Source organism: Triplophysa dalaica, chromosome 2 (genome assembly GCF_015846415.1).
Source record: "Triplophysa dalaica isolate WHDGS20190420 chromosome 2, ASM1584641v1, whole genome shotgun sequence".
In the NCBI taxonomy this organism is placed as follows: Eukaryota; Metazoa; Chordata; class Actinopteri; order Cypriniformes; family Nemacheilidae; genus Triplophysa; species Triplophysa dalaica.
Window position 1 is genome coordinate 24,524,026 of NC_079543.1, and position 26,333 is coordinate 24,550,358.

At 36.0% G+C, this 26,333-nt stretch overlaps 3 protein-coding genes across 6 annotated transcripts; 1 reads left to right on the plus strand and 2 right to left on the minus strand.

Annotated features, from left to right (window-relative positions):
* The first annotated feature begins 1,183 nt into the window (after positions 1 to 1,183).
* Positions 1,184 to 7,051, plus strand: rnf175 (ring finger protein 175). 3 transcript variants are annotated; one of them, XM_056771652.1, is made up of 9 exons: positions 1,184 to 1,322; positions 2,480 to 2,531; positions 2,778 to 2,919; positions 3,013 to 3,167; positions 3,460 to 3,567; positions 4,621 to 4,741; positions 4,849 to 4,982; positions 5,066 to 5,167; positions 5,283 to 7,051. In XM_056771652.1, exons 2-9 carry the CDS (start codon positions 2,509 to 2,511, stop codon positions 5,401 to 5,403), a joined length of 906 nt encoding a protein of 301 aa, XP_056627630.1. In that variant the 5' UTR covers positions 1,184 to 1,322; positions 2,480 to 2,508; the 3' UTR covers positions 5,404 to 7,051. The 3 variants fall into 3 exon arrangements, with proteins under 3 accessions (XP_056627630.1, XP_056627621.1, XP_056627639.1); XM_056771643.1 differs by having other exon boundaries at positions 1,192 to 1,322; positions 2,494 to 2,531; XM_056771661.1 differs by lacking the exon at positions 1,184 to 1,322 and adding an exon at positions 1,792 to 1,930 and having other exon boundaries at positions 2,494 to 2,531.
* On the minus strand, positions 6,912 to 20,093 carry trim2b (tripartite motif containing 2b). 2 transcript variants are annotated; one of them, XM_056771633.1, is made up of 12 exons: positions 19,931 to 20,093; positions 16,096 to 16,170; positions 14,763 to 14,906; positions 13,042 to 13,193; positions 12,342 to 12,522; positions 11,344 to 12,106; positions 10,929 to 11,032; positions 10,285 to 10,452; positions 10,036 to 10,204; positions 9,768 to 9,838; positions 9,034 to 9,174; positions 6,912 to 8,792 (listed from the first exon to the last, which is right to left on the minus strand). In XM_056771633.1, the coding sequence occupies exons 3-12, from the start codon at positions 14,868 to 14,870 to the stop codon at positions 8,640 to 8,642; spliced, it is 2,010 nt and encodes a 669-aa protein (XP_056627611.1). In that variant the 5' UTR covers positions 14,871 to 14,906; positions 16,096 to 16,170; positions 19,931 to 20,093; the 3' UTR covers positions 6,912 to 8,639. The 2 variants fall into 2 exon arrangements, with proteins under 2 accessions (XP_056627611.1, XP_056627602.1); XM_056771624.1 differs by having other exon boundaries at positions 16,006 to 16,170.
* Positions 20,094 to 21,224: 1,131 nt separating this feature from the next.
* si:dkeyp-75b4.10 (ladderlectin) lies at positions 21,225 to 22,781 on the minus strand. Its single transcript, XM_056735400.1, has 6 exons — positions 22,752 to 22,781; positions 22,583 to 22,664; positions 22,326 to 22,423; positions 22,046 to 22,180; positions 21,760 to 21,871; positions 21,225 to 21,614 (listed from the first exon to the last, which is right to left on the minus strand). Exons 2-6 carry the CDS (start codon positions 22,650 to 22,652, stop codon positions 21,535 to 21,537), a joined length of 495 nt encoding a protein of 164 aa, XP_056591378.1. The 5' UTR covers positions 22,653 to 22,664; positions 22,752 to 22,781; the 3' UTR covers positions 21,225 to 21,534.
* Between the last annotated feature and the right edge of the window lie 3,552 nt (positions 22,782 to 26,333).

Here is a 26,333-nt window from a genome sequence, read left to right on the forward strand (position 1 = left end):
TTCTTGTGGATAAATGAGGAGTTTACAATTCAGGCCAACTGGTCATAAAAGGAAAATAAGTATGTAATAAAAGGACCACTAGTACTGTACTGATGAGGATAATATACTGTGATGAACTTTAAACTGGAAAACATTAAGACACAATTGAGATTTACTGGTATTTCTCTGTATGTTCTGTTAAATCTCGATTACTCAGGGGGCAAAACATGTCTATATTGTTTGTCTATGTTGCGTGATCTGCAAATCTTAATCATACACCCACATTTCTGACTCAATGTTTATCAGGCTTGACTATGACAAACATACACTTTGTACTCTAATGTGTAGTGAAATCATTAAACAGATTTTTTAGACGTTTTCTATCATTTACACCCATAAATGTGACCCTGGATAACAAATCCAGTCTTAAGTAGCACGGAAACATTTTAAATTAAAGCCAAAAATACATCGTATGGGTCAAAATTATCTATTTTTCGTTTATGCCTAAAATCATTAGGATACTAAGTAAAGATCATGTTCCATGAAGATATTTTGTAAATTTCCTACCCTAAATATATCAAAACTTTATTTTTGTGAGTGGATGACCAGTAACAGTGCAACTTATTAACAACTTCAAAGGCAATTTTCTCAATATTTTGAGATTTTAACAGTTATATCTGCACCAGATATTATCATATCCTAACAACCTATACATCAATAGAAAGCTTAATTGTTCAGCTTTCAAATTATGTAAAAAGATTGATTTCGAAAAATTTACCCATAAGACTGGTTTTGTTGTGCATGGTCACAAATTATATAAATAATGTACAGTGGAATACACTGTAAAAACAATACCTGCAAAAAATAATAGAAAACAATCTATTCTATTGGATAGAACCAATTTAACTCTTAAACCTACTGAACGGAGGCCCAAAAACACAATACAATTTTAATGGTATACAGCCAATGGTTCATAATTGTGATGTAAACAATAAGAAATTATACTAAATCTATTGGAATTTCTGCGATTGTTTCTATTATTTTTAGCAGAACACGTTAATGTATTGGTTAATTTCAAATTAATTTTGCATTTGCAATTTATTGTATTTGCATTTATAGCTTTTGTTATTTTGAAAACCCTAGACTATCGTACAATTTAAACGAATTGTCATTTGTCGTAAAACCCTTCAGGTCCGTGGAGTGAAGGAGTGCGCGACTGCGCTTGCGCAGATCCGTTCGACAGTCACGAACATATGAGCACAATGTCTGCCGGTCGAAACGGATCCATTAATAGATGACTGGAATCAAGAACGTGATACATAATGGCTGACCTGCAACCCCAGGTACTCGATTTAGCTTTCCATTGATAAGTATTACTCGAAATATAAGACGTTGACATGTTTTGCCCCAAGCGTATGATCCGGTAGTGCAGAACAAGGATCACATTTTAACCAGCGCAGCTGTTTACATAGCACCATACACGCGCTAGGTCGATTATGAATTTATTTTTAAAACAGGGATGCTTTATATGAGGTTTGCGTCGAGTTTGCAGTATACTGGGTGAATGTAACGTTAACGTTTAGGATAACTGTTGCAAACGTGGCAGGAAAATGTTGAATAGGCAAATTCAGTTTAAAATACTGAAATAATCACAACTGGCCAGTTTTTTAAGGATACTCATTGGAATTTTCCTGGAATATCGGCGTTGTGATCTGATATCATTATATATCATAACTGGTATTCTTGTATGGTCACCGATTTGTATAAAATCCTGCCTGACAGTGTGGGGGCGTGGCCACACAAGCTCGCTGACAACTAGAGCCAGTGAGTGGGCGTGGCCCCACAAGCTCTTCACTCGTCAGCTGACCTGTATTCAGTGATGTGAGTGACACACATGGCCATGTTTATTCCACATTCTTCGTATGATGACAGACTAACCTGAAACCAAAAAGTTGTAATTTATTATTCTTTGCAGTTCAGTAGTTTATGTATTTTATAACGTAAAACATGCCACATGTGCTAGTGAGGCAGTTGTAATTCTCGCAAAGGTTTACTTACGTCATTACCTGCGTCGAGGGATGTGCACCGATCGTTTGTTTTTGTGTGGCACGTGAACAAAGTTTTTCATGTTTACTGGAACTTTCTAAAATTCTCATAGCATTTTTATGCTTGTTTTTGGCGTTTGCTGTCTTCTATATTAAACCACAGACTATAGACTATGGCGATGAAATACTTAATTCTAATTGGTCAACTGATCATTTATTTACATATCTTGTTTTTGGAATAATGTACTCTGCTCATTATAGTAAAATAAACAACGTTTATTAAATTGTTAAACTAGTTTATAATATATTATAATTATACATTTTTTTACATGAAGCATAGCATGTAATGTCAACTGTGCAAATGCAGAAGTTCAGAATTGTTTGTGGTTTATTGTATTAAAATGTATGTAGACTATGACGTGTGTTTTACTACTAAACAATATTTCTCACTCTAGTTGTTTCTTAAAAGGGGGATCTACTGAAAATGACCCACAGAGAATCCTGGAAGTAAGTGCATATATCAACCTTTTTTATAACGTTTAAAATAATGATGTCACAGGCTATATCCACAAACTATAACTATAGGTAGTCAACATTTCTATTCGAAGTCCTATATCATTTTCTGGATTAATATAGTTTCTGGAGCAGGTGCATATCGCTGGCCAGAGGAAGGCTTATTTATGACCATAAATAAAACAAAAAAAATCATGACCTCATGACTATTTCTTGCTTTTGCTGTATGTTTGACTCCAGGATGCAGCACGAGAGGTTGCATGTGAAGCACAGAGGCCACGAGGCCATGCATGCTGAAATGGTTCTGATTCTCATCGCAACACTAGTGGTTGCACAGATTGTGCTGGTTCAGTGGAAGCAAAGACACTGCAGATCATACAATGTGAGTGTCATGTTATTAATTCTACAAACAATTCAATCACAGTGACCTTTATATGGTAACAATAAGCTGTTGTTGTGTGTTGTTCTCTTATAGCTGGTGACATTGTTGCAGATGTGGGTGGTTCCGTTGTACTTCACCATTAAGCTTTATTGGTGGCGTTTCCTGTCCACATGGGGCATGTTCTCAGTCATCACTAGCTATGTCATATTCAGAGCCACACGCAAGCCTCTTTACTGCAGAACACCACGGTAATGTTTTACCCCAAGCCTGTTGAAAAGTATGCTTTTAGTATATTGACAATTTTTTTATGCATTATCATTCCAAACTTGTAAGACGTTCTTTTGTCTGGAGAATAGAAAGGCACAAATTTGTCTTAACAATGTCTTTTGTATTCCATAATAGAATGTCACACACAGTTTTGGAAAAAACATGCTCAATGACTCTTATGAGGTCTATGTCATGCTTCCTGCAGATTGTGTTTCCTCTGTATTGTTATTTAGAATAAGCAGTAAAATAAGTCTTTCTGATTCACTTCTACAGGTTGGTGTATAAGTGGTTCCTTCTCATTTACAAGCTCAGCTACGCCGTAGGTGTGCTCGGATACCTCGCTATCATGTTTACCATGTTTGGATTCAATGTCTTCTTCAGGTGGGTGAACTTGATTTAACGCAAAGCACCCGGACCCTGCTGTCACCTCACAGTTATGTCCAAATGATAAAACATCAAGTGTATTTAATTTATATATGTATTTAATAATATGTTAATATGTACATTGACAAACATCATAGCTGCAATTGTGTGATATGAGGTCATGAGCACATTTCTAGATTTATTTTATTGCATCAATCACTTACAAATTACAGCACACATTAGAAACCAGCTATGTATAGGAACTGCAGGTCTGCTGTACATCTACAGTAGCTCAAAGTTTTTTTTAGCCATTGCTGGCCTTCTAGCTGCAGTCCCCTGAAGGTTAGAGGCCCCAGGACACTCGTCCCATTGGCCCAGTCTGTAATCTGTCCTCGTTTCAAAAGTTAATTGTCGTTTTCCCCCTGAGATTCCAGTGGCAGTGCTGATATAATGGGATGCTTTTTGGATAAATATGTTGTGTGACACTGCAAGTGTGACATGAGATGGACGAATTCCTCGGGGGGGACATATGTTTCAGAGAATGTGTATGCCAGGCCTGTTGCTGTGGGAACTGTGCCGTGGGTTTTTACTGAAGACCAGGAAATATGAGGACATTGAAATCCTGAAAAAGTTATAGACTCAAGCAAATAGGATTTTCCGTAGTTATGATGATCAACCCTAAAAATGTTTCATCAACTAGAAGTTGCTCTTTGTAAGCCAATTCTATATTTAATAAAATATAATAAATAAATACAATTAAATCATTATTTTTAAATGCATTTTATTAGGTGGGATTTATTTTTTATTTTTTGTAAAACCTTTTTAGAGTGATACAATTTTTTTATATATATGCTTAGCTCTAAAATATTTCATTTGATCCATTTTCATTTCAGTTTTCATTGGATGTTATGAATGCACTTTTAAGAAATTATAGTCATGATTATTCATTGGTTGAATTTAAAATAGTATTTACTGTATATAAATAAATATGCAGAGTAGTGAATATATAATCTCGAAAGTGTTTACACGTATTAAACTAAAACAAACAAATGCTTTTCTATCTTTGTTCAGGATAAAAGCAGAGGACTCTATGGATGTGGGTGTGATCATGCTTTTCTATGGTTTGTATTATGGGGTAATGGGTCGTGACTTTGCAGAAATTTGCTCAGACTACATGGCATCTACTATAGGGGTAATTACTCATACCTCAATGTCTCATTGCACATATAATTATTTTCAGTCTTTTCAGTTACAATAATAAGCTTGCTGGGTGTCTTCCTTGTTTCATATTTATTTCAGTACTATAACATGGGCGGCATACCGTCCCGAACCCTTAGTGATGACATATGTGCCGTGTGCGGTCAGAAGATTCTTGTGGACCTAGATGAGGAAGGAATTATTGAGGACACCTACCAGCTCTCCTGCAACCACATGTATCCCCGATTTAACAAATTCAGAAGAGACAACTTTGGAACAAAAATACATTTGTTTATCCTTAACCTCTTGTTGTCAACAGATTTCATGAATTCTGTATCCGTGGTTGGTGCATCGTGGGAAAAAAACAGACATGCCCATATTGTAATGAAAAGGTGGACCTCAAAAGAATGATGAACAACCCGTATCCTTGGTTATATTTGCCATAAATGATATTGAATCAAAGTAATGTTTTTAAAATGTTAACATGTCGCACTTTATGACTGTTTATTAGAGTTACCCTTAAATCTGATCACCAGCTGGGAGAGAACACATGTTTTATACGGCCAGCTTTTGGATTGGTTAAGGTACCTGGTCGCCTGGCAACCCATCATTATTGGAATCGTGCACGGAATAAATTTTTCACTTGGACTTGAATAGATTTTCACAGTATTTGGTTACATTTTAGACCATGCATGTGTTCCCCTTTTTGAAAATCTATTTGTAAATTGTTTAGTTTATAATATCAATCGGACAGCTGCTTTTGTTTTTGTAATTTATTTGATATAAACTTTCAGAAGTGTCCAACGCTGATGCATCAAAGACATATCTCTCTTTTTCCAAAGCTGCTCAACTGTATGTCTTTTTTTGTTAAATTTGTGCCTCTTTTTTGTATGAATAGTGAAAGGCTTTTAAAGGGGCAGTTCATCCAAAAATGAAAATTCTGTCATCATTTACTCACCCTCAGGTTGTTCCAAACTGTATACATTTCTTTGTTCTGCTAAACACAAAGGAAGGTATTTGGAAGAATGTCATTAACCAAGAGTAAATGATGATATAATTTTTATTTTGGTGTGAACTATTCTTTACTTTGGAAACAAATGGTTGCAATTATTGAAAAATGGCAGGCACTTTGCGAGTTTAGACTGTAATTGTTTGATCATTCTTTTCAGTGCAATAAGTTATAGTTTGCAAACAGATATAAAACAGGATTTGGACCTTGTTGACAAGTTAACATTTTTGATTCATGTGCCGTTGCAGAAATACACAGTGATAGTCTCAGTTTCCGATGAATGAAGCAAGATCACCTCCTCCCTATCACTCATGATATGACGTTATATTTAATATTTTATTGCTGCTGGGCAATTTTGCGAAAATGTCAAACTTACCACAAAAAATAATGTTTTCACCAGCGGTTTTTATTATGGTAGCAGCACAGATTTTAACATTTGGTGGTTCAAATACCCATGTGAGATCTCTCTTCTAATTTGAAAAGCATTAGTTTTATTTCGAGTGCATGGTTTTTCATAGTCAGGTAAGTGCCATTTTCAGGATTGTCACATCCATAACCCTACATTTTCTTCATAAATGGGCACATTAAAATGAATATAAAGTAACTATTTTATGTTCTATAAAGGGACATCCCTTTTCCATTCATTGGGTATTATTGCTTCAGGATTGTGCATTTTACTTTACAGAAATCCTACAAAGTTTATCGTATCCCGAAAACCACATCCTTTTTTTGTCACTTTTTTTAAATATAATTTTTTCATAGAATGAAATTTTTTTATGTCTAGACTCTATCAACAAAGGTTCAGTAAAATGGATGGTTCAATATAATCGTAACAAATTTATTCTCTGAGCATTTTTATGTCACGTCCATAACGCAAAATCTCACGTCAATAACGCTGGAATTGCCCTGCTGTCTTTCTGAAACTTCTTATCTACATATTTTGTGATTTTTCTTTTTATAACAGTGAACGTTTATGTTTGTCACTTGGTTTTGCAAATATCTAACCACTGAAAAAAGTATTAAAAAGTGCTTGTCAACTTAGACAACGCGGTATTCAATCGTTGAAAAAGTTCAGTGTTTTTCTTTTTTTGGGGGGTTTCAGAAGGACAGCAACGATATTTAAAACACTGATATAAGAAAAACACTGTAGGCTCAATTATTTCTTTTTACATGTTGTAAGAATTTTATTGAACTGTTTTCCAATAGTTTCTTTTCAGGTTATTCAATGTTTTTTGTTCATGGTTTAGTTAAAGTACCACAATTTAATTTGCAACCAATAAACAAACAAATAATGTGTTTGCATGCAGATCTCACAAATGTGTACTAACCGAACTAGAAAATATTTTAATTTTTAACCAGTTACTGCAGCTTTATTTTCTTCCTGGTGTTATGGTTTAAGGAGTCTTCAAACCAAAAACAAAACAATCATTTTACTGCTCTGTACATTATAATGATGTTTTTGATAAAGTGATAGCAATATCACAGAAATCAACACAGTTTAAGCAAGTCGTTAACGAGCACACACCTACAAGGTAAACTAATAAATATTCTACTGAAATAATTTTCAACAATATAAAAAGAATGAGAAATCTTTCAAAAAATAAGGCTGAATTTATACAGACTGAATTTATGAGCAAATCAAGAACATTCAAGTAATATCTCTTTTTTGATCAACATAAAACATTCTTTCATTACAATCCTTATATACAGAAAACCACAAGCAATTCAGCACAGGTTAAACCATATACATCATTTACAATACAGGCATACTGTATTAAATCAAAATAATTTCCACGTTCTGGAAGTGTAATACAACAGCAAGAGCGTAGAAATGACAACATAATGATGATGATGAAGTAATTGCATTGAAAGTGAAAACTCTATTGCTATTAAGTTATGATGGAATTTGTATTTTTATTATTACTACTGCGTGAATCATGCCTCTAATGAATCACTGGATGCACAAGAGAATGAGATGAAAATCAATTCCTTTAACATTTTTGGCATTTAACTACAAGCCACAAATGAACTCAAATTCATTTTGAACCCCAAACAAAATGCACACCCTTTCTTTGAAACATTATTTAAGATTATTACACAAATATATAGATATTTCCAGTTTCAATAGCATTTGTAAAGAAAATATAGTCCTAATATTTTCTAAATAAACAGCTGCTAGCCTCATCCTATAAGTATGCAAGGCAACAGTTGTATTGTTTAATTTACTGTTAGCCTCACACAGCATATCATTATACAGCAAAAACAGATTGACTGTAACTTTTAATGTCAAAATACCAAACAGAGGTTTGGATTTTGTTGTTTGACAGACTTGACCGATTGGAAAACAAATTTTAAATCAGGGAATATGATCAGCATTTTAGTTAACTGTGAGACACACATGAGCAACTGTTTGAAGATGATAAGACAAACGTTGAGCGGTATGAACATTTCTGTTCAACCTCATCAAAAAGACCATAAAATGTTTAGATAGTGTTCACATCTTGCCTTTATCAACATCTTGACACATTGGGTGGTTTACGACACTCAGATCTTTCCAAAAGAGTGATGCATGCATGAGTCACACATGCAGCATGTCAATTTCCAGCCAAGATGAACGTTATTATACAGATCAATGCATTCAGTTGTCTCAGTTCGACAATTATTCTACAATGCACCGTGTCGAATTTTGGCAAAGGCATTCCAAGGCATTCTTTGAACAATGCACGTTAACAAGCTTTAATCCTAGAGAGTCGTAAAACAGCGGAACAAATAGAAAATATCTGGAACCATGAGGGCGTTTGCTGTTAATGTAAGGGTTTCACTTATTAAGTGGGACAACTGGACACATACGTTAGGCAATGTCCAACAAACAGTCACTCTCAAGTCATTGCAGGTATCGATAGACTTTGAAGCAGTGGTTTCCAGAATCGGCCACCACAACATGACCGTCAGAGGTGAGAGCGAGACCCTGCGGCCCGTACAGAGGGTCGGCAGCCGTATTGATGTAGGAGAGGAACGACCCGCTTCCGTCAAAAACCTAAAATCAGAGAAAGAGTAACGTTGTGGCATGAAATTACAAGTCATTATACTTTTATCCAAAGAACTTGTATGTTCAAGATCAGTATGGGAATCTTATCCATAACCTTTGTGCTGCTAATGCAAACCTATACTAAAAACTAAACTGTGCTAACTTTAATATGAACAGCCAAATATTATTTACACATTAAAGTCTTAGGTTATTATGAGACCTCTGGGTTCATCTGATCCAGTTTTTTTACCTGTATCCGACTGTTTCCCCAGTCTGCCACAATAATGTTGCCATTGACATCCACAGCGACCCCTGTAGGTGCATTGAACTGTCCATTGCCTTCCCCGTTTGACCCAAACTTAAGCAAGAATTCCCCATCTGCTTTGAACACCTATAGAAGAGACATTAGAGAATGTGATTAGATTGAACTAATTTAACCTAGATTATTATTTGACTTTGTAAGGACATACAGTAAAGTATTTAGGAGAAGTAGACTCCTTTATGTAATACTTTATTAGACTATTATTTTTACAGTTAGAATCCTGAATATACACGTTTTTATAAGTCGATATTACACATTTTTTATATTTTGATAACACCGTTTTAATATAAAGATGCACTTATATTCTGTAATAATATTTACAGAATAAAATAATAAAAATAAATTATAATATAATAATAATATTTTTTTTATTTTGCCTGTAATTTGCTTCCGTGTATTGACTGTGAAGCCCTTTAATATGCAATATTGTAAAATGCACTATAGAAATGAATGTGTATTGGTATTTAAATATAAAAAATTGATAGCAATCAAACAATACCCTTTTTCTTTAAATTAGAAATTAAATAAATCTTCTTTAGTCCCAATTAGCCCTTATTTCTATTTCTAAGGGCCCCAGAAAAGGTATTAAAAAAGAAAAAGTGCTCAAAGTTGCCAGTTTGAAACTTTTAAGTAAAAAGAATGAACGAATAGTCTGAATTTACCTTAACGGAGTGATTATGAAAATCTGTGATGATTATTTCATTGTTGTTGTTGACTGCTGCAAAGTGTGGCCCTATGTAGAAAGCATCAATGGATGAATAGTTCTCAACTATCATCACATCTGTTAAAATCATTTTTTATATAATATCTGTTTACATCATATTTTTATGAAACAGCGTGTAAAACATTTCATTTGACACTCATGCTACAATGCAATTTTCAACCATTAGTATCATGCATTTCTCTTCAGCGCTGTAAATATAAACTCACCAGCAAACTGTCTGTCTCCGATTCCCCTGCTGCCAAACTTAGTGACGAGTTTACCACTGGGCTGAAAGATGAAAACCATGCAGGCTTTGTTGTCCACAACGATGACGTGACCATTCTGATCCACAGATACGCCTTTTGGGCCCATCAGCCTTCCTGAGCCCAGTTTAGCCTTTAGAAAAAAGCAATATCAATAATACAATGCATCACTTTTGGAGCAGTTTTTTTAAACGGGACTTTGCTGTTACTCACCTTATATTTGCCTTCACTGGAGAAGATGCTGACCCACTTATTGTCGTAGTCAGCTATGATGATGTCGCCATTTGGATGTACAGCGACTCCGGTTGGCCGTTGAAGTTGACCTGGTGACCGGCCACGTACTCCAAAACGACTGTGAAACTCTCCCGTATTTGAAAACATCTGCTCAACAAGAAATTCAACTTCGAGTGTGGTCATTGTTTTTTTTCCAGTTTAAACAACTTGAAGGACAATTGCTGATTTGATTAAATCAGAGGATATAATAAAGGTTCAGAACCAGCACGAAAAATAAAAACTAAATGATACAAATTGTAGCAAAAAAAAAAACTAGTTTTCTATGGATTCACAATTATTGCAATGACTTCACATAATTGAGGCGATTATTATGAGGCGATTATTTAATAATTGTTACAGCCCTCCTTGCAAAAGCTAGTAAAAATTACTTATTTTTTGTATAATTTTGCAGAAAAAATAACTTTTGCATTTTACTTTGAAATCAACCCATAGGAGGTACTGTACTATGTAACAAATTTTATGTTTCAAAAAAATATGGCGACATAGAGCCTCTGGGAAAAATACATCTGATGTTAGATTCAAGAAAGGACACCATAAATGTCAGACAGTCAGCATTTGCTCACCTGCACACATTGATTGTTACTGTCTGCAATCAGAATTTTTCCATCTGAAGAAGCTGCTACACCTTGAAGGTTTGTAAACTCTCCTTTATTCCTCCCTTTTGTTCCTGTGAAACAAACAGACTTTAGCTGAAGGTCACAGAACCTCTTAAGCACTTTTAGAAGGTTAGTTAAGACAGTTTATTTTACTTTTTGCTTTAAAGAAAATGTAAGTGGAGCACGCACTTCAATTTCCTATAGCATTGTATAAAAAAATTAGCTGCCTTGAATTTCCAAATTTAATTAAAGTGACATTTCAATGAAGTCATGTCAACTATTTCACATTTGGAACAGTGGTTAAGGATAAAAAGTAAATATGATTTACACCTTATATATTAAACCAAGAGTATACCTTCAACATGAAAAATAATGTTTGTACCTATTCTAAAAATAAGGTCATCCTCTATCGGGTTAACTCTTTTCTTTGGGGTACTGAAAAGGCTTCCGGCCCGCCTAACACCCTTCTGTCGGCTCCTGCTCCCTGGAGACTTAGCGCTCCGTTTCCTTGCCCCACCATCACTGGAACCCGTGGAAGCGGCGTTGGCCGCGGTGGTGGTGCAGGGGGAGTCATCCGGAGAACTGGTGACCTTTAATTGAAATGGGCTTCCTTTGATATGCTGATCATACAGTCTCAAAGCCAGACTGAAATTGCCCTCCTTTTTCACCGTATACTGAAATTCATAAGTTCCGTTTTTATGATCCACAATTTCGCCATCCGCAACGCTTCCATCCGGCGTGAACACCTCTGCTGAGATAACAGCGTTTCCAGTTTTGCACAATCCACCAGCTTTGTCTCTAGTGGTTATGATCACAGACATGGGGTGGCCCACGACGCACTGCTCCAGACCCTCCCCTGAAGCTTCGGTCTGGCTGGCCACCGCATTGGTTGTGACGACAGTTCCTAGGTTGTGGATGGACTTGCGGAGTCCTTCGATCTCCATCACGAGGTCCAGCTGGTCATTCTCTTCAGGTTGAAGGGGAAGACCCTGACTGGCCAGTTCGCTCAATCTCTCTCCTACATCCTTGTTGGTTTGGAGAACGACGGCTTTGTTGCCTCCGTCTAAGGCCTCTTTAGTCAGGCTGGAGTTGTAGTTTATGGCCGCTTCTTCTTGAAGCAACGTGTCCAACTGACCTTGCAGAACCTGAAGGGATTGCAAAGATAAGTATTAAACAGACAGTTCACCCAAGAATGAAAATTTTGTCATCACTTACTCACCATTATTTCATTCCAAACCAGTATGAAAATTTTTGGCAGAATACAAAAGATATTTTGATATAATCATAATATCTTCTTTTGTGTTCTGCAGGAGTCCTATACAGGTTTTGAACAACATTTTTATGTTTGGGTGAACTATCACTTTAACCACACAAACACACCTTCTGCTTCAGCCCGTACGTGACCTCCAGCTCCATGAGCAGGACGCTCTTGCGTGTGTCGAGAGTTTTGTGAAGGTCGCTGAAGGAGGAATGAATGTCCTCCTCGATAGAACTCCGCTGAGTGTTCAGCTGCTGCAGAATATCTCTTAAGGACTGAACTGATTCTCTTATCTGAGGCAGCCTGTGAATCAGTTCAATGACTCAATTATTTCATCCAAACATCAATTTATTCATCTGAAATCAGTAAATCAATAAGCAATCAGATGATTAATCAAGCATTTTAGAAATAAAATTGTGTTCAAAAATGTTGTTCACAACAAGGGCGATAGCAGTAACTATCAAGATATTTGAAACTATAAAGAGTAACTTAAGTTTTGAAAATCAAGATTAAAGAGAATAGCGAAGTCCACATCACAACCATTACAATAAAAGTCATTGGTCTTGGTTTGAAAGGGCCTTAATCCTTTAATTTGCACATAATCTGTAGACCTACTTCATCATTTGGGCACGATTACAAGTTAAAATCTGTGGACTGTGTTAAAATATAACAAAATATGTTACATGGAGCATTAAGCACTTATTGGAAAATGGAGTCTTCACATTCTTAAATTGGCCCAAAAACTACATCAGAGGTGACAGACTTTTGCCTGACATTCACATTAAGTGGACGAAAAAAGGGATATTTGATTTAATGGTGAACCTGTTTTTAGCTGCATCCACTCTGTCCTGCAGTACTGCAAGTTGTTGGTTCACAATATTTTCCAGTGAATCTGTGGGATGTTCAGCATGTTCTGCATTCAAACAGTCTTCGCACACCGCATTCTCACATGGCACACAGTACAACGCAGGCACCTGTAAAAATAATGCCACTGGATTAGTGATAAACATATTGACATGGCACATTATGGATCTAGTATTCCGCCAGATAACTGTGCTCGTCAGAGGAATAAAAGTGTGTCATGACCCAAATATACCATCAGAAATGTTGTGAGCGCATATTGCATAAACGGCAGTAAATGTTTTTAGTCGATTAGTGATTTTTCATTTTCTACCATTGAATTGTCCAGTATATTAAATGGGGTCCAGAAGTGAAAGAGTACACTGATAATCTGTATTTGTATTTTAAAAAGGTAAAATCTTATACTGAAGGGTAATTTATAAACACAACAGGTGCTGTCATTAATAATCAGGAGAAATGTCTTCTCATTGGAAAAGAAAACACAGTCTCGTGATTAATTATTAGACAAATATTTGTCATAAATGTACTATCGCACATCCCCATGTCCCAGATGAGGCTTTTAAACCGGGAAGGCAAAAATAGCGCTAAATTAACTAGTTTTCTCTACTGTAATAACAAACAGTTGCTAACATTATTTTCTATTCAATTTCAAAAAACGTTATTGTCGATCACCAAAGACAGAAATTCATCTTAGGTTAAAGACTCACATACTGTACGATCCAAATCAATAGTACATACAATAAAACGGACAGTACAAAACAGAGTCACCATCAATCAAATACACACATAAAATAACGATACTATAAACATAACAAATTATTAAATAAATACTGCCTTGGGCATTATCTTTAGGGCTAAGGGCAGTTAATTAACCTCATTTAGCATTACACCGGGTCTACACCGGACGCAACAGGTGCGACGAGCCACAACAAAATCCATTAGAAACGCATAAGACCCATTATAATTTCAAATTTTGTCCACACTGGATACGGTGCGGTGCATCTGGTGTAGACACAGTGTTAGAGTTATTGCTTTGGAAACAAAGGAATTCCTATAAGCCAGCTTCCTAGCCAAGGAATGTGCAACTGAACCAATTCTGTAAATATCTAAACAAATGTTGTTAAGTGTTTCATGACTCTTTAAGTATTGAGATTTAATTCCCTGACATGCACATTTTTTAATTGAGCATTTTAACCACAATGCACAAAATGTAAGATTATCTTGTTTGTATGAAAACATGCCAGGATAACATTAATCGAATTTGCCTCAATTTCTGTCAAAAGGACGGAGATTCAAACCTCTGAAATTCCTGTACATTTTCACATGACCTGCTACTCAAATTGTTATGCTGATACTAGAATTTGTAATGACAAAACTATTATTTAAAAAAATACAAAAATTCTTACTCTTCAACGTCTTCCTTGTATTATTCCTTGTATCGCTTGTATCTCCTAAAGGAAGCCTAAATATTCCAAGCAGCCACTTAGTTGAACCGTATGATATTTATAGAGGAACAAGCTGACATCTAACCAGACTGTACTTTGTCATCCAACATGTTTTTCTGGGACACAAAGCTTATGCTCATGGGAAATAAATTGCCTTTAGGATATGTCACCCATCTGTGTAATTGTTTTGATGCGTTTGTGTGTTTTTGTGTATGTGTGCACTGGGATGGATCTCACTTTTCCATTGTGTTGTGAGCAAGTTAGTCCTGTTCCTTTGCCAGGCGTAGCCTCTAGTACAGTACATTCCTCACTGCTGCTGTCAGGAGAAGCCTGCTGTGCCTCCATGCGGTTGGACAGTATCAATGCACTCACAATACAAACCTGAAACACAAGAGACCATTTCAATGGGACATCTTGAAGCGTGAGGCACGATGGGATATTGCACACACTGATATATTTCTACATTGTGTCCGAAGTTTTTTCAGTTCGGATGAAATAATAAAGCTGCTTTTTTGCACAGAAACATCAAACACATGACTGATGTGGGTAAAACTATATTGTGTGAATACACATAGACTTTTATTCACAAATTCACAAATCTTTGATGGTTGATCTTTGATCTTTGTCACGGTTCATTTTCCATATTTATCTGTAAAGCTTACGCAGACAATGCAGAAAAAAAAAACAATCAAAAGAAAACAAAGCAAAACCGTAAAGCAAACTTGCACCTTTACTACAGACAGGGACATAAATAATCAAAGGATACGCAACCTTAAATGTCCGATTGACTCTGTACCAATGTTTACAAAATGACTATATCTTTCTGTCACATCCAATGGTTTATAGAATTATGTACAGTGCTCGAATTGAACCAAGTCTTATGGGGGTCCCCCTCATAAGACTTTTTTTGGTGGGGGTTAGTCTCGCAATATACACTTACTACAAAAAACAATATATTTGATTATAATATGCTTAACTATATGCTATTATATTTAAAACAGGCTCACATAGAAGAACAGGCTTCTTTCACTGTCCCGGCTTAGCGGTCTTTAACAAATTTTAAGAGACATGACAACTAGCCCATAAACAAACTTGATATTAATTATTGTAAATAATTAATTCACAAAATTTACAACATCCATTGAATGAATTTAATCACATTTGTCATCATAATTTTACTCAAATACAAATATCTGAGGGACATTTTTTATTTCTTAAGGGTGGTCCCTAATGCCTTATGGGAGGTCCCGGATCCCCCAGCCCCCCTTCAATTTGAGCACTGAATATGTTTTTTACTCATGTAAAAAGAAACTCCATTGAATTACATTGGCAGTTTCAGAGATTCAGAAAATCTTTTTCCACAATAAATACAGAATACCAGATGGTGAAGACTACAAGGTTAGTAGAAACCAGTTTGTCCTGAAATAAACGTGTGTAAACATAATTAGAGTGAGAATCAGCTATTCACAGTTTTTCTCACCTTACAGAGTTCAGTCCTTGTGCATGAGAGTATGTTTGTGTCTGTGCGTGTCTGAATATGGTCCAGCAGGACTACGGCAGGCAGGCTTACTTGATCCGCAGGAAAGTGGAACACATCACGTGTTGCAGGGGCCAAATACAGTCTCCCCTCACTTGAGACGGAGCCCTGAAGAAAACAGAAGAAGAGACCTGAATGTAGAATATACACACAAACATGTTCCTGAATGGGGATCTGATCGGATCTATAAAAGTATCCTCTTTTACATCAGATGGTAAAAAAACTGGTACAATGGTTTTGAGTACACGCACGGTATTCACCTACCATTTTATATGATAGCTAGCACAAGATACTTTTAGAAGAACTGGTACAAGTGCAGCCTTATAGAGCAAATACTCCACATACACCCACAGGTTACCATGGTAGCTAAAATAGCAATTCACAAGTGCTGCAGTCACATGAATATTTTCTCATTCTGTCATTCATGTGTTGAAAGCAAGTAAATGAGGACGGCATACTGATTGAAGCTCAAGTACTTCTGAGCTCATGTAAGATGGGGCAGATGTTGGGCCAGCAAGAAGAAAAGTAATATATTGTATCACATTAAAGGGATATTTCACCTAAAAATAACCATTATTTCATAATTTACTAATTCACATGTCATTCCAAACCTAATTGACATCTGCAGAACACAAAAGAAGATTTCTGGAAGAATGTTGGCGACCAAACAACATTGGCCCCCATTAACTTCAGAGGTACGGACACAAAACCACTCCGATAATTTCTGTTTTACAGAAGAAAGAGATGTGTATATATATATATATAGGTTTAGAATGACAAAAGGATAAACTAATGAGGATAGATTTTTATTTTGGATAAACTATCCCTTTAAGAGTATGTTTAAAAGTTTGAAAAGTTGCTCCTTTGCTTTTGTGAAAAGTTTCACATACACATGTCAGCATTATCAAAACGCTCTGCATTTTCAGGGATCTGGGAAAACGACTAAAAAACGTTGTATTATGCATGCCAGGCCAGTGGATGGCGATGTTGCGCTACGAAGAAACCCTACGTGCCAGCGCACATACGCATACCCTTTCTTTAAGCTAAAGGCTGTTTTAATAACTTTCTCCTTACGTATGTGCGCTTATGCTTTGTGTATATAAATACTTTGTCTCCGCTGGTTGTAGTAGTGCAATAAATATACTTTTTGCTGGAAAAAGTATGATGGGAATGTCACACAGCACAACCAGCCAGCATGGAGGCCGCCATTGTTGTTTGGGAAATACTCAAGCATTCCTACAGACTGAACGCCTTCAGAGTTTACACGGAAACGATATTGGCGTCAAAAGTTTGTGTTTTCAGTCCCCCGAAACACTGTTGTCGTTTAAATGAACAGCCAAAACGCATAATTTTTTTCAGTTTTTACGGCCTTTAAGTTACCCATATTCATTTAAATGAACTGACATTATTGTTACCTGCTGTCCAGAAGATTAACATTTAAATGTCATCGTGCCTTGACATTGTATACACACATAAAAGCTAACACACAATCAGCGAGTGTTGGTATTTGTCGTGTAGATGTTTACTTGTCTCACTTTGACCTAGACCCAGTCCCAGCCTTAAAAATCAGTAATTTGCTATAAAATAAAGCTATAACCCCAAATCTTTGTTAATTAAATTGCATAAATTTAACAAATACATTTCAATCTGTATTGTGGCAAATGTGACAGTACTGAAATGTATTGAATGTACAAAAATACAACTTGCATGAACTCTATTAATAATTTACACAGGGTTGAAGTATTCTGACCCAGATTTCGACAAGACAGGGGAAAGAGGTAGAGCAAACACTCACGTCAAACTGTCAATGAAAGATATATTTTCACAGGAGATCCACCCTCAGTCAGAATAATATATCTTTTTTAAGATTAAATGAGATTCTTAGTACTGTGCTCACAGCAATCCACCAACAGATGGTGTGATGATAATAACAGGTAGATTTACCCACGATGACCTGCTCTGACCTTAACCCCCTACCGTACACGTCCGCTTTAATAACAGAGAGTGGACATTGACTGAAAGGAATTGAGCCCTTCTGCATGCTGTCATGTGAATGGATTAGAGAGACACCTGTTTAGACTATTATTATTATAAAATTATTATTTGCATTGAATGCAACAGTTTTTTTTCATTTGATTTGACCATAAGTGATGATTCCATAGAAATAATAATGATGATGTCATGAAAGTTAACGCTTTTTATTGCACATTGAAAGTAGCTATACCTCACACCCTTGATACTTTAGAAAATGCTGAAAAAAACAAAAAGCCGTCAGCGTTTGAAACTGAATGGGAATGGGGGTCACATGGGAATTGTGTTGCATGGAAAAATGAGTGCAATTATGCACAAGATGTGAGGAAATGGAATACCGAGCTGGCATACATCATTACTCATGAGTCATGTCATTTCAGACATTATTATTTCCATCACAAAAAGCTCTCAGTGTTAGACCCAGAGCCCCCTTTGGATCTCAGAGACGACAGTGACTGAGGACAAGGAACGTTAAGGATCCTGCCAAAGACAAGCAAGAGATTTTGTGAAGGGCCATTCAGGGTTATTGAAGCAGAATTCCCCCGGGGCAGAGAGCACTCATGCGTTCAGGATAGAGAATCCAAGATCACCTAATCGGCCAGTTTGCTTTCAGCTCCGAGACTAAGATGAGATGTCATTCTCACGCCGGCACATGCACAAACTTGTCATGACCATGTGGTCAACATCTAAACAGCTTACATTTGGAATATGGGCTGAATCTGGGGGCTTTCACATGCTTTTACTATAGTTAAAAAAGAAAAAAAATGTGTCTTCAAAACAAAAGGATAAAAATTGGGCCTACAAATCTTAAAACATTTTTTTTTTCAACAAATGGCCAATCAAAGTTTTAATCAACGTCATAAGGTTTTATTAAATATCATTTAAGTTGTTTTATTTACGTTTATTTCATATTATGTTTGCATGTTACTTTTTAATCTAAAATCATCGAACAACCCTGCTCAAAGCAAACAGCATAAAACTAAATTAAAATAAACCACAAACGTATATACAAATATAAAGATTGCTATTATTAAAATGATCTATGACGTCATTTTTCAATTATTAAATCTCAGCTTTTCACAAATAATAGATGTTTGGTACATATAAGAAGGTCAAAACCTCTTCCCATATAAGATGAAACTCCATGCACCATAATTTAATAACACTAACAAATCATGAAACCAATTCACTGGGAGCTATGCCATGGACTTAAACATGAATGTGTTCTTATATAATATGCATACGATAAGTATGGTATAGAGTCGAAGCAAAATTGGTGTTCTTCTTCTTTATGTTTGGAGAAAAGGAAAAAGGTTTGGCTGGTTCCATTGATTTTGTCAACTTCATTGAATTGAGGCCAGAAAGCACTGCATATTGACATCACCCTAAATCAAAGCCTGCCAGCTAAAGATTTAGGTACATTTGTAATCTCCATGACAGATAAAATCAACAGAATATTAGATTACACTACATCCAACGCTACAAAACAGACAAACAGGAGTCCTCCTACACGTTAGGCCTATGAGACATCCAAACACCCACTTTCATTTCACTCAAAGATAACTGATGCGGTTGTACGACTGAGTGTATCAGATGCTGTCAGCACTGAATGAAAAATGTGCGTTTCATGCAAACCTTCAATGCATCTAAAGAAACGCAACAATATAACATCTCCCATCACAGCATCCATCTCTCCTCCAGCTTCTCCCCACCCCGTTCTCGCTTCCCACGGAAACACGGCGCGTTGGGGTATCAAAGATGCTGCGCACAAAATACTCAGCTTCATCCTACATCACTGCCTTCGCTTCTGTTTAACATGTCTGCATTTTAGTCTTACCGTTGCTCCATAGCTGTGTAGCTTCACATGCACCGGCCTGACAGCGTCTCCTCGCCTATCTCATCAAACTGAGATCCATTTCCCGGAGAGGAGAGAGGGTGGGGGCCTGTTTTGCACGGTCTCGTTTCGTTTCTGTTTTCTCCCCCGTGCCCCGTCTCCGCACTACAGCGACAATCACACCAGCTGCCGTAGGGGCGGAGTCAGAGTAAGGCCTGAACCTTAGCAGCCAATCGCAGGACAGAATGCCTAGACTCACTGAGTGACGCAGACAGTCTTGCGCTCTCCCACTACCTTGATTTTTCTTTCAAGTTTTAATTTAGTTGCTGTTTTTATCTTCTTCTCAAACGTTTGTAAATAATTTAAAAATGAAACATTTTGAAATACGATTCATGATTTATTTGATGATATTTTATTAAAAAAATCAAGATTTAAACCCAGTCCCAGATTTTGATAGTGATTGCAACTTTTGCAATTCCTTAAAAAGCAGCAAACAAATTTGCAAATATACTCTTACTATACAAATAAAATATAATTGCAGTATTTTTTTATTATAAATTTGTATGTTATTAAAATAGGTCCTTTTTGCATGTCGACTCTTTTTGGCCAATCGCTTTACTGTGTCAAATCCTTGTCGATAGATTTTGAATACTGTACAAATTTGTAAACACAACATACAAAAAAATACTAAACTTTGAACTAAACACAACATTGTATGGCGAGTTATGTCAAACAAATGGGGCCTTTGAGACACTTTTGAATGCTGCCCAAGTTGAGAAATATGAGCAGAACAGACTGGTACTGTCACTCAACACATCTCATTGTCATTACAGATGCGGGACAATGCACAATCACACACTTTCTCAAACACGCATACGAATAAAAGTAAACAAAAGCTTTGCAGAAAGAACAACATAAAAAAGGCACATATCTTGCATTACATTTTATATTTGTGACATGCACAACTCTATGTCACTTTTACATGGGTAATAAATGTGGTTTGAATATGTTTTCAAGCAAACTTAAAAAACCTGTCCAACCTGAAGTTGCGTAAACCAGATCAAACTGGATCTGCAAATTTTTCAGACAATTCATAGGTTATGTTGTGCTGAGAATTGTGAAATTCACTCTAACTTACAATTAAACACCCCTTTCCTAACAACAAAAGCTTGTATTGAGGTTGTGACGTTTGTGTGTTAGTGTTTATACTGTTCATGATTTAGTCACTATCTCAAATTATAAAGAGAGAGTGATAATAAATGAAATGTTGAACAAAAAAAGTTAAAATGACAACATCTTACGCCACATATCCATTTATTGCCAAAGAAAACAGAATCGAATATGTGCCAAATACACTGCAGGGTTGAGAGTACATATACAACTTTATAAATGTTGTTTTGCAAAGATAGATATTGAACTGTGAAACTGTGTCTTATACATTCAATAATGTTTCCGACAAGAACAAGTGTGTCAAAATTGGTTTAAGATATTGTAGACATTGTTGTCAGTTCAATTTATCATAAGCATGACTTTTTTGTCTTATTTCTGAAACCCATGATGTAAGCTTATTTTTGATTATTCTGGACTATGATTTTCTTAACATTTCTTTACAATTCAATTCTAGATAATCTGAAACAAATAAAGAAGAGTTTGGTGCTGCAGCGAGCATCGTTCCAACGCTGCTCCTCTGTGAAATTTCAAAGTTACATTACTCAACTCAGACGTGATGTAGTTAGAAAAACACAATTAATTGTATAATGTTGTTAAAAAACAGAAAAAAAGTAAAAAATATTTGTTGGCAACTAAGCATAAGCCTTTATATACAGCATTACCTCCATAACCCATCTCCATGCATTTTTCTACCCTCGCTCCATTATTTGGCTCGCCAGTGTGCCAGTCTTTGTAGTCAAACTTTGATCCATCGCTCCAAAACCAGATAAAATCCTTTGAAATACAGTATTTGCATTAACTTTGTTGTTATTTCCAAGAAATGAAAAGAGGACAAAATACTAATATAACAAAAATTAAGAAGCAAGTTTATCATACAGATACAAAAATATTAGCAGATTGGTCAGATTATGAGTTGCAGAATCCTAAACTGACTAAAAAATAAAGTACCTCGGTTGCATCGTGACCACCTATCCAGGTCCGGGTCATGGCACCATTCTCTTTTTTCACAAGAGATTTCAGATAATTGTTGGTAACTTGGCTGTGGATAGGTGCTAGATTTCCACCTAGCTCAATACAATGTTGCTGCAAAGACAGAATGTTTTGAAATACACCTGACTGTATTTGTAACAAATTGAAATTGCAGTCTCATCAGTATGTGTGAATGGGTTCTTTCCATATCAAAGATTCAACTAAATCTGACTGAATCTTTAAAATCATCAATGCATACCTCTGCTTCTGCCCATGTCTTCTGTTCTTTAAAAAATTTAAAACACTGTGATCCAAATTTTTGCCAGCCAGAAGGGCATTTCCTACCCAGTATCGGTTCTGCAAACAAGTAAATGATTAAAGCATCAAATGATTATTAAGACTAATGACTTCTAATAAACAAACCAAATAATGCAAACATGCAGCTTAATGCATTTAAAAAGTTAAAAAACAATCTCATAAATGTAGAATCTAAGTACATTACTTTTGAATATTTACCTTTTGAATTTACCCCACTGACTTCATTTAAGACCACCACAATACAGAGGAGTGATGCAGATTTCCACATGTTGGTAACGTCCTATTTAAAAAAATAGGTTAATGTAAGGCATGCATAATTTAAGATGCTACTAGATTACAAATTAAATACAGTGCAAAAATTTCATACCAAGTATATCGAAATGTAACAGTGTGCGCCAAAAAATATTCATTGCTTGGAATCAGCTGTATTTATACCATTTGTGTGTGCTTGCTTCTTAAATCACCAATGAAAACATTTTTTGAACCATCTTTCCTTATTAGGTAATATTCTGATGAAAAACTTCCTCTTTGTAAAGTGATGGTACCTTTGTTGAGAGAAGAAAACTTACCACTCTGTTGCATGTGACTTTCTGAACTTTTGGTCAAAGTTGAATTGAAATTTAAAAGTCAGTTAAAAAATTGTTAAATAAAAGTCTGTGTCATAGAATTGATTAAAATGCTCATTTTTGCTTCCAAAGATGTATTTAAATTATTTGGACAGCCCAGCACTTTTAAAAGACAGCTGACCTGAAATGACTCTTTAAACTATGAGGTTTCATTTAACCAGGTGTCAAAAATAGGATTTATTTAATTTGTGAAAGACTCAAAGGTTAAATTTTGATCATGCACCTTTACTTAAGCAAAGTACCAAAAAGATCATGAAATATGTGGCAAAGCATAATAGATAATCATTCTTCATTTAAAACAAGTATATGCATGAGTTTAAAAAACTTGTAATATTGCACAATTTCCTATCAGTTGAACGCTTCATGATGATTTGACATTCCTGCAAATATCTTTGTAAATCATCAGACACACCCGGGATGCTGCAGTATATCAGTTGGTGCTCTTGGCACATGATTTGTTTATTCAGACTCTTATTTAAAGCTAAAGACCTAATTCTGGTTATTTCTGTTTCAGGAAATAATGTAAGATGCCTGAGAAATAAATTCCATATACTTTTTATTTAATCATACTGAAACAATTGGGATATTAAAGAGATATCATCATGATTTTTTTTGGGGGGGGGGGATTACATTCTTTGATAGTACATAATTCTGACTACATCTTCCATGGTTTACATTCTATAAAATAACTAGTTAAAAAAGTTATTAAAGCTTGCAGAGCTTTAACCTATTGGGCTTAGATAGAAGAACAAATTTAAACAGATAAAAATCACACAGCCTTCATTTCACATTTGACATGTGGAAGAACAGCAAACAGGCAATATCTAAAGTGGCTCAAATCTAAAACAAAACAGTTTTTTCTTCACCATCTTAGTCCATTTGCAAATGGCGACTCAAAGTACAAGGAAAGTCCCAGTCTTTTTCTCTCCACCAGCATTTGTCAGAACAGGATGTCATTTCCAAAGAAAAAAGTGAATAAAAAAGCAGACATTTTGGGTAAGTTGTAGCTCGTAGTGTTTATCCTTGGGCATGTAACAACAATAAAAATAATTCCCAAATAATTGGTTAAAAAGTGTAAAAGAAATTGTGGTGTATTAGTGACAACGGTTTTAGATAACAATTTTGTCTCTAAACTATGACCATGTAATGAGCAATGAATTTTACCACAAATATAGTTGGAACTGCCTATGTACTTTATACTACTATAAGTGTACTGTAATTCATTTCAATAAAGAATATATATTTTATTTACACTGCCTATTACATATATTTATTTAAATATGTTAGATTATTTTATCTTTATTATTTATGGTGTTGTTGCTACCATCCTCCACCAGATGGCACCAGATAATCAATTTTGTACACGCTAGCATATTGGCCATGCTTTGTTTGCACAGAACAATATAAAAAATATATTGTCAAATTAAAACTGTTGAATAGCATTAATTAATATTAAGATAAAAACATATTTACTAGAGACATTGGTTGCAGTATTAATATCAGAATTATGTCTTTCATTCATAAAATGATGCTGTTCAAGCAATCTGTTGTTTCTACATTAATTTTAAAATGAAATGAGATATTATTATAATGTAAAAACCAAGGGACTATCTTCCGGAAACCAACTTGGAAGTGACTAAAACTACAATTCATCGACTGGCCGCTAGAAGCGGGCACCAAAACAGGGCAGAATCTCATTGAGCCCAATGTTAAAATTGTAAAAATAACTTTACAGCCTGGTACAAACATTTTTTTGCTCTTCATGACAAATGTGAGGGGGGTGAAATTTTTTTAAACGTTTAGATTAGTGATTCTCAACCGGTGGGCCGTGGCCCTTTGGTGGGCCTCGAAGCGCCAACATTTTGTCTTATGCATTTACATGGTAAAGAACCACGTTAAAGAAACACTAAAGTGGAGTCAAGACGTATTACCTAAAAAATATATATATTTGAATGTCGCAACACCATATACGTCACAAGGTCAGATTGAATTGTTGTTATTGATTTGTTATATTATTCTTTTTTATGGTTTGTAAAACAGTGGGTCTCATTCACTTAGCATGTGTAGGGACAAATTTGTGCGTGAAACAAACTTTTCTAACTAAAAAGGAGGCGCCAGATCCCATCCAGTGGACAGAGCCGTGCCAGCAGGCTTTTACCGAGGTGAAGGCTCTGTTTTGCGGGCCGTTATTGCACCCTCCTGAGTTTACTCTCCCCTTTTTGTGGAAGACTGACGCATTGGACAGGGGCCTGGGGGCGGTCCTCTCCCAGGAGGTAGAGGGTGAGGAGCGGCCGGTGCTGTACATCAGGCGCAAGCTCTCCAGGAGAGAGACAATGTACAGCACCATTGATAAAGAATGTTTAGCAATCAGGTGGGCCGTCCTTACCCTCCGCTATTACATCATGGGGCGGGAGCTCACACTCTGTTTGGACCACGCACCCCTCCATGGGCTCCACTGCATAAAGGAGACCAACGTGCAGATCACCTGTTGGTACCAAGCTACAACCCAGGTGATCCACAGGCCGGGGACACAGATGGCGGTGGCTGACTTCCTCTCCAGGAGGAATGTGGGGGAATGTGGCAAGGGGGACATGGTTTAACGAGGTCTGCGCCGAAAAGGCGAGGCGGGAGAAGAACGGTGGTTAAGAAGGTCAAGTGCACATAAGAAACACCTGTGTCTTTTTCCAGTGATTGGTGAGGAGATGCTGAAAAGACACCTCGATGCTGCATAATGCGGAGTGAGAGAACGGCTGAGAACTCAAGGACAACACAGCGGGAGGAGAGACCGAAGCCTCAAGATTGAATTTGGAGTTATTGTTGAATGTAAGTGCAGTGGCGCACAGTTTATTTATTTAATAAAAAGAATCTTATGAGTCTCAGTCAGAGCCGACCCTGTCTACTTCTTTCCATACTTGAACCTTGCTACAGTATGTAACTTTGTTTTCTATTTAAGATGAGCATTTTATTTGTTACATTACATTTGCTTTTTGCATGTTGTCAGGAGTTTGTTTCATTTGCAAAAATAAATTATCAGAATTCAAGTAAGAGGGCATTCCCCTAAAGCCACAGAGCCTACAATACATACATACTGTGGATATCAACATATAAAATACAGCACGTTTGCTTTATTATTATTATTATTTCCTGTAGCTCAGTGGTAAGAGCATTGGGTTGTGGGTTCGATCCCAGGGGATTGCAAATACCTATGTAAAATGTATAGGGTAAAGCAATGTAAGTCGCTTTGGATAAAAGCGTCTGACAAATGCCTAAATGTCAATGTAAATGTAAAAATTATTATTATTATTTTTGCTTGTATGTTTTTA

Bases quoted from the DNA above. Each gene is read 5' to 3' on its own strand.
- si:dkeyp-75b4.10 (XM_056735400.1), bottom strand. From the start codon at position 22,652: ATGTGGAAATCTGCATCACTCCTCTGTATTGTGGTGGTCTTAAATGAA. The intron at 22,424-22,582 runs GTAAATATTCAA...ACTTGTTTGCAG, and splicing joins CAGTGGGGTAAATTCAAAAG to AACCGATACTGGGTAGGAAA. The intron at 21,872-22,045 runs GTACTTTATTTT...TGTATTTCAAAG, and splicing joins GTGGTCACGATGCAACCGAG to GATTTTATCTGGTTTTGGAG.
- trim2b (XM_056771633.1), bottom strand. From the start codon at position 14,870: ATGGAGGCACAGCAGGCTTCTCCTGACAGCAGCAGTGAGGAATGTACT. The intron at 13,194-14,762 runs GTGAGATCCATC...TTATTTTTACAG, and splicing joins GCTCACAACACAATGGAAAA to GTGCCTGCGTTGTACTGTGT. The intron at 9,839-10,035 runs GTGAGTTTATAT...CTTTCTACATAG, and splicing joins CGGAGACAGACAGTTTGCTG to GGCCACACTTTGCAGCAGTC.
- rnf175 (XM_056771643.1), top strand. From the start codon at position 1,302: ATGGCTGACCTGCAACCCCAG. The intron at 4,742-4,848 runs GTAATTACTCAT...TATTTATTTCAG, and splicing joins ACATGGCATCTACTATAGGG to TACTATAACATGGGCGGCAT. The intron at 5,168-5,282 runs GTATCCTTGGTT...TCTGATCACCAG, and splicing joins AAAAGAATGATGAACAACCC to CTGGGAGAGAACACATGTTT.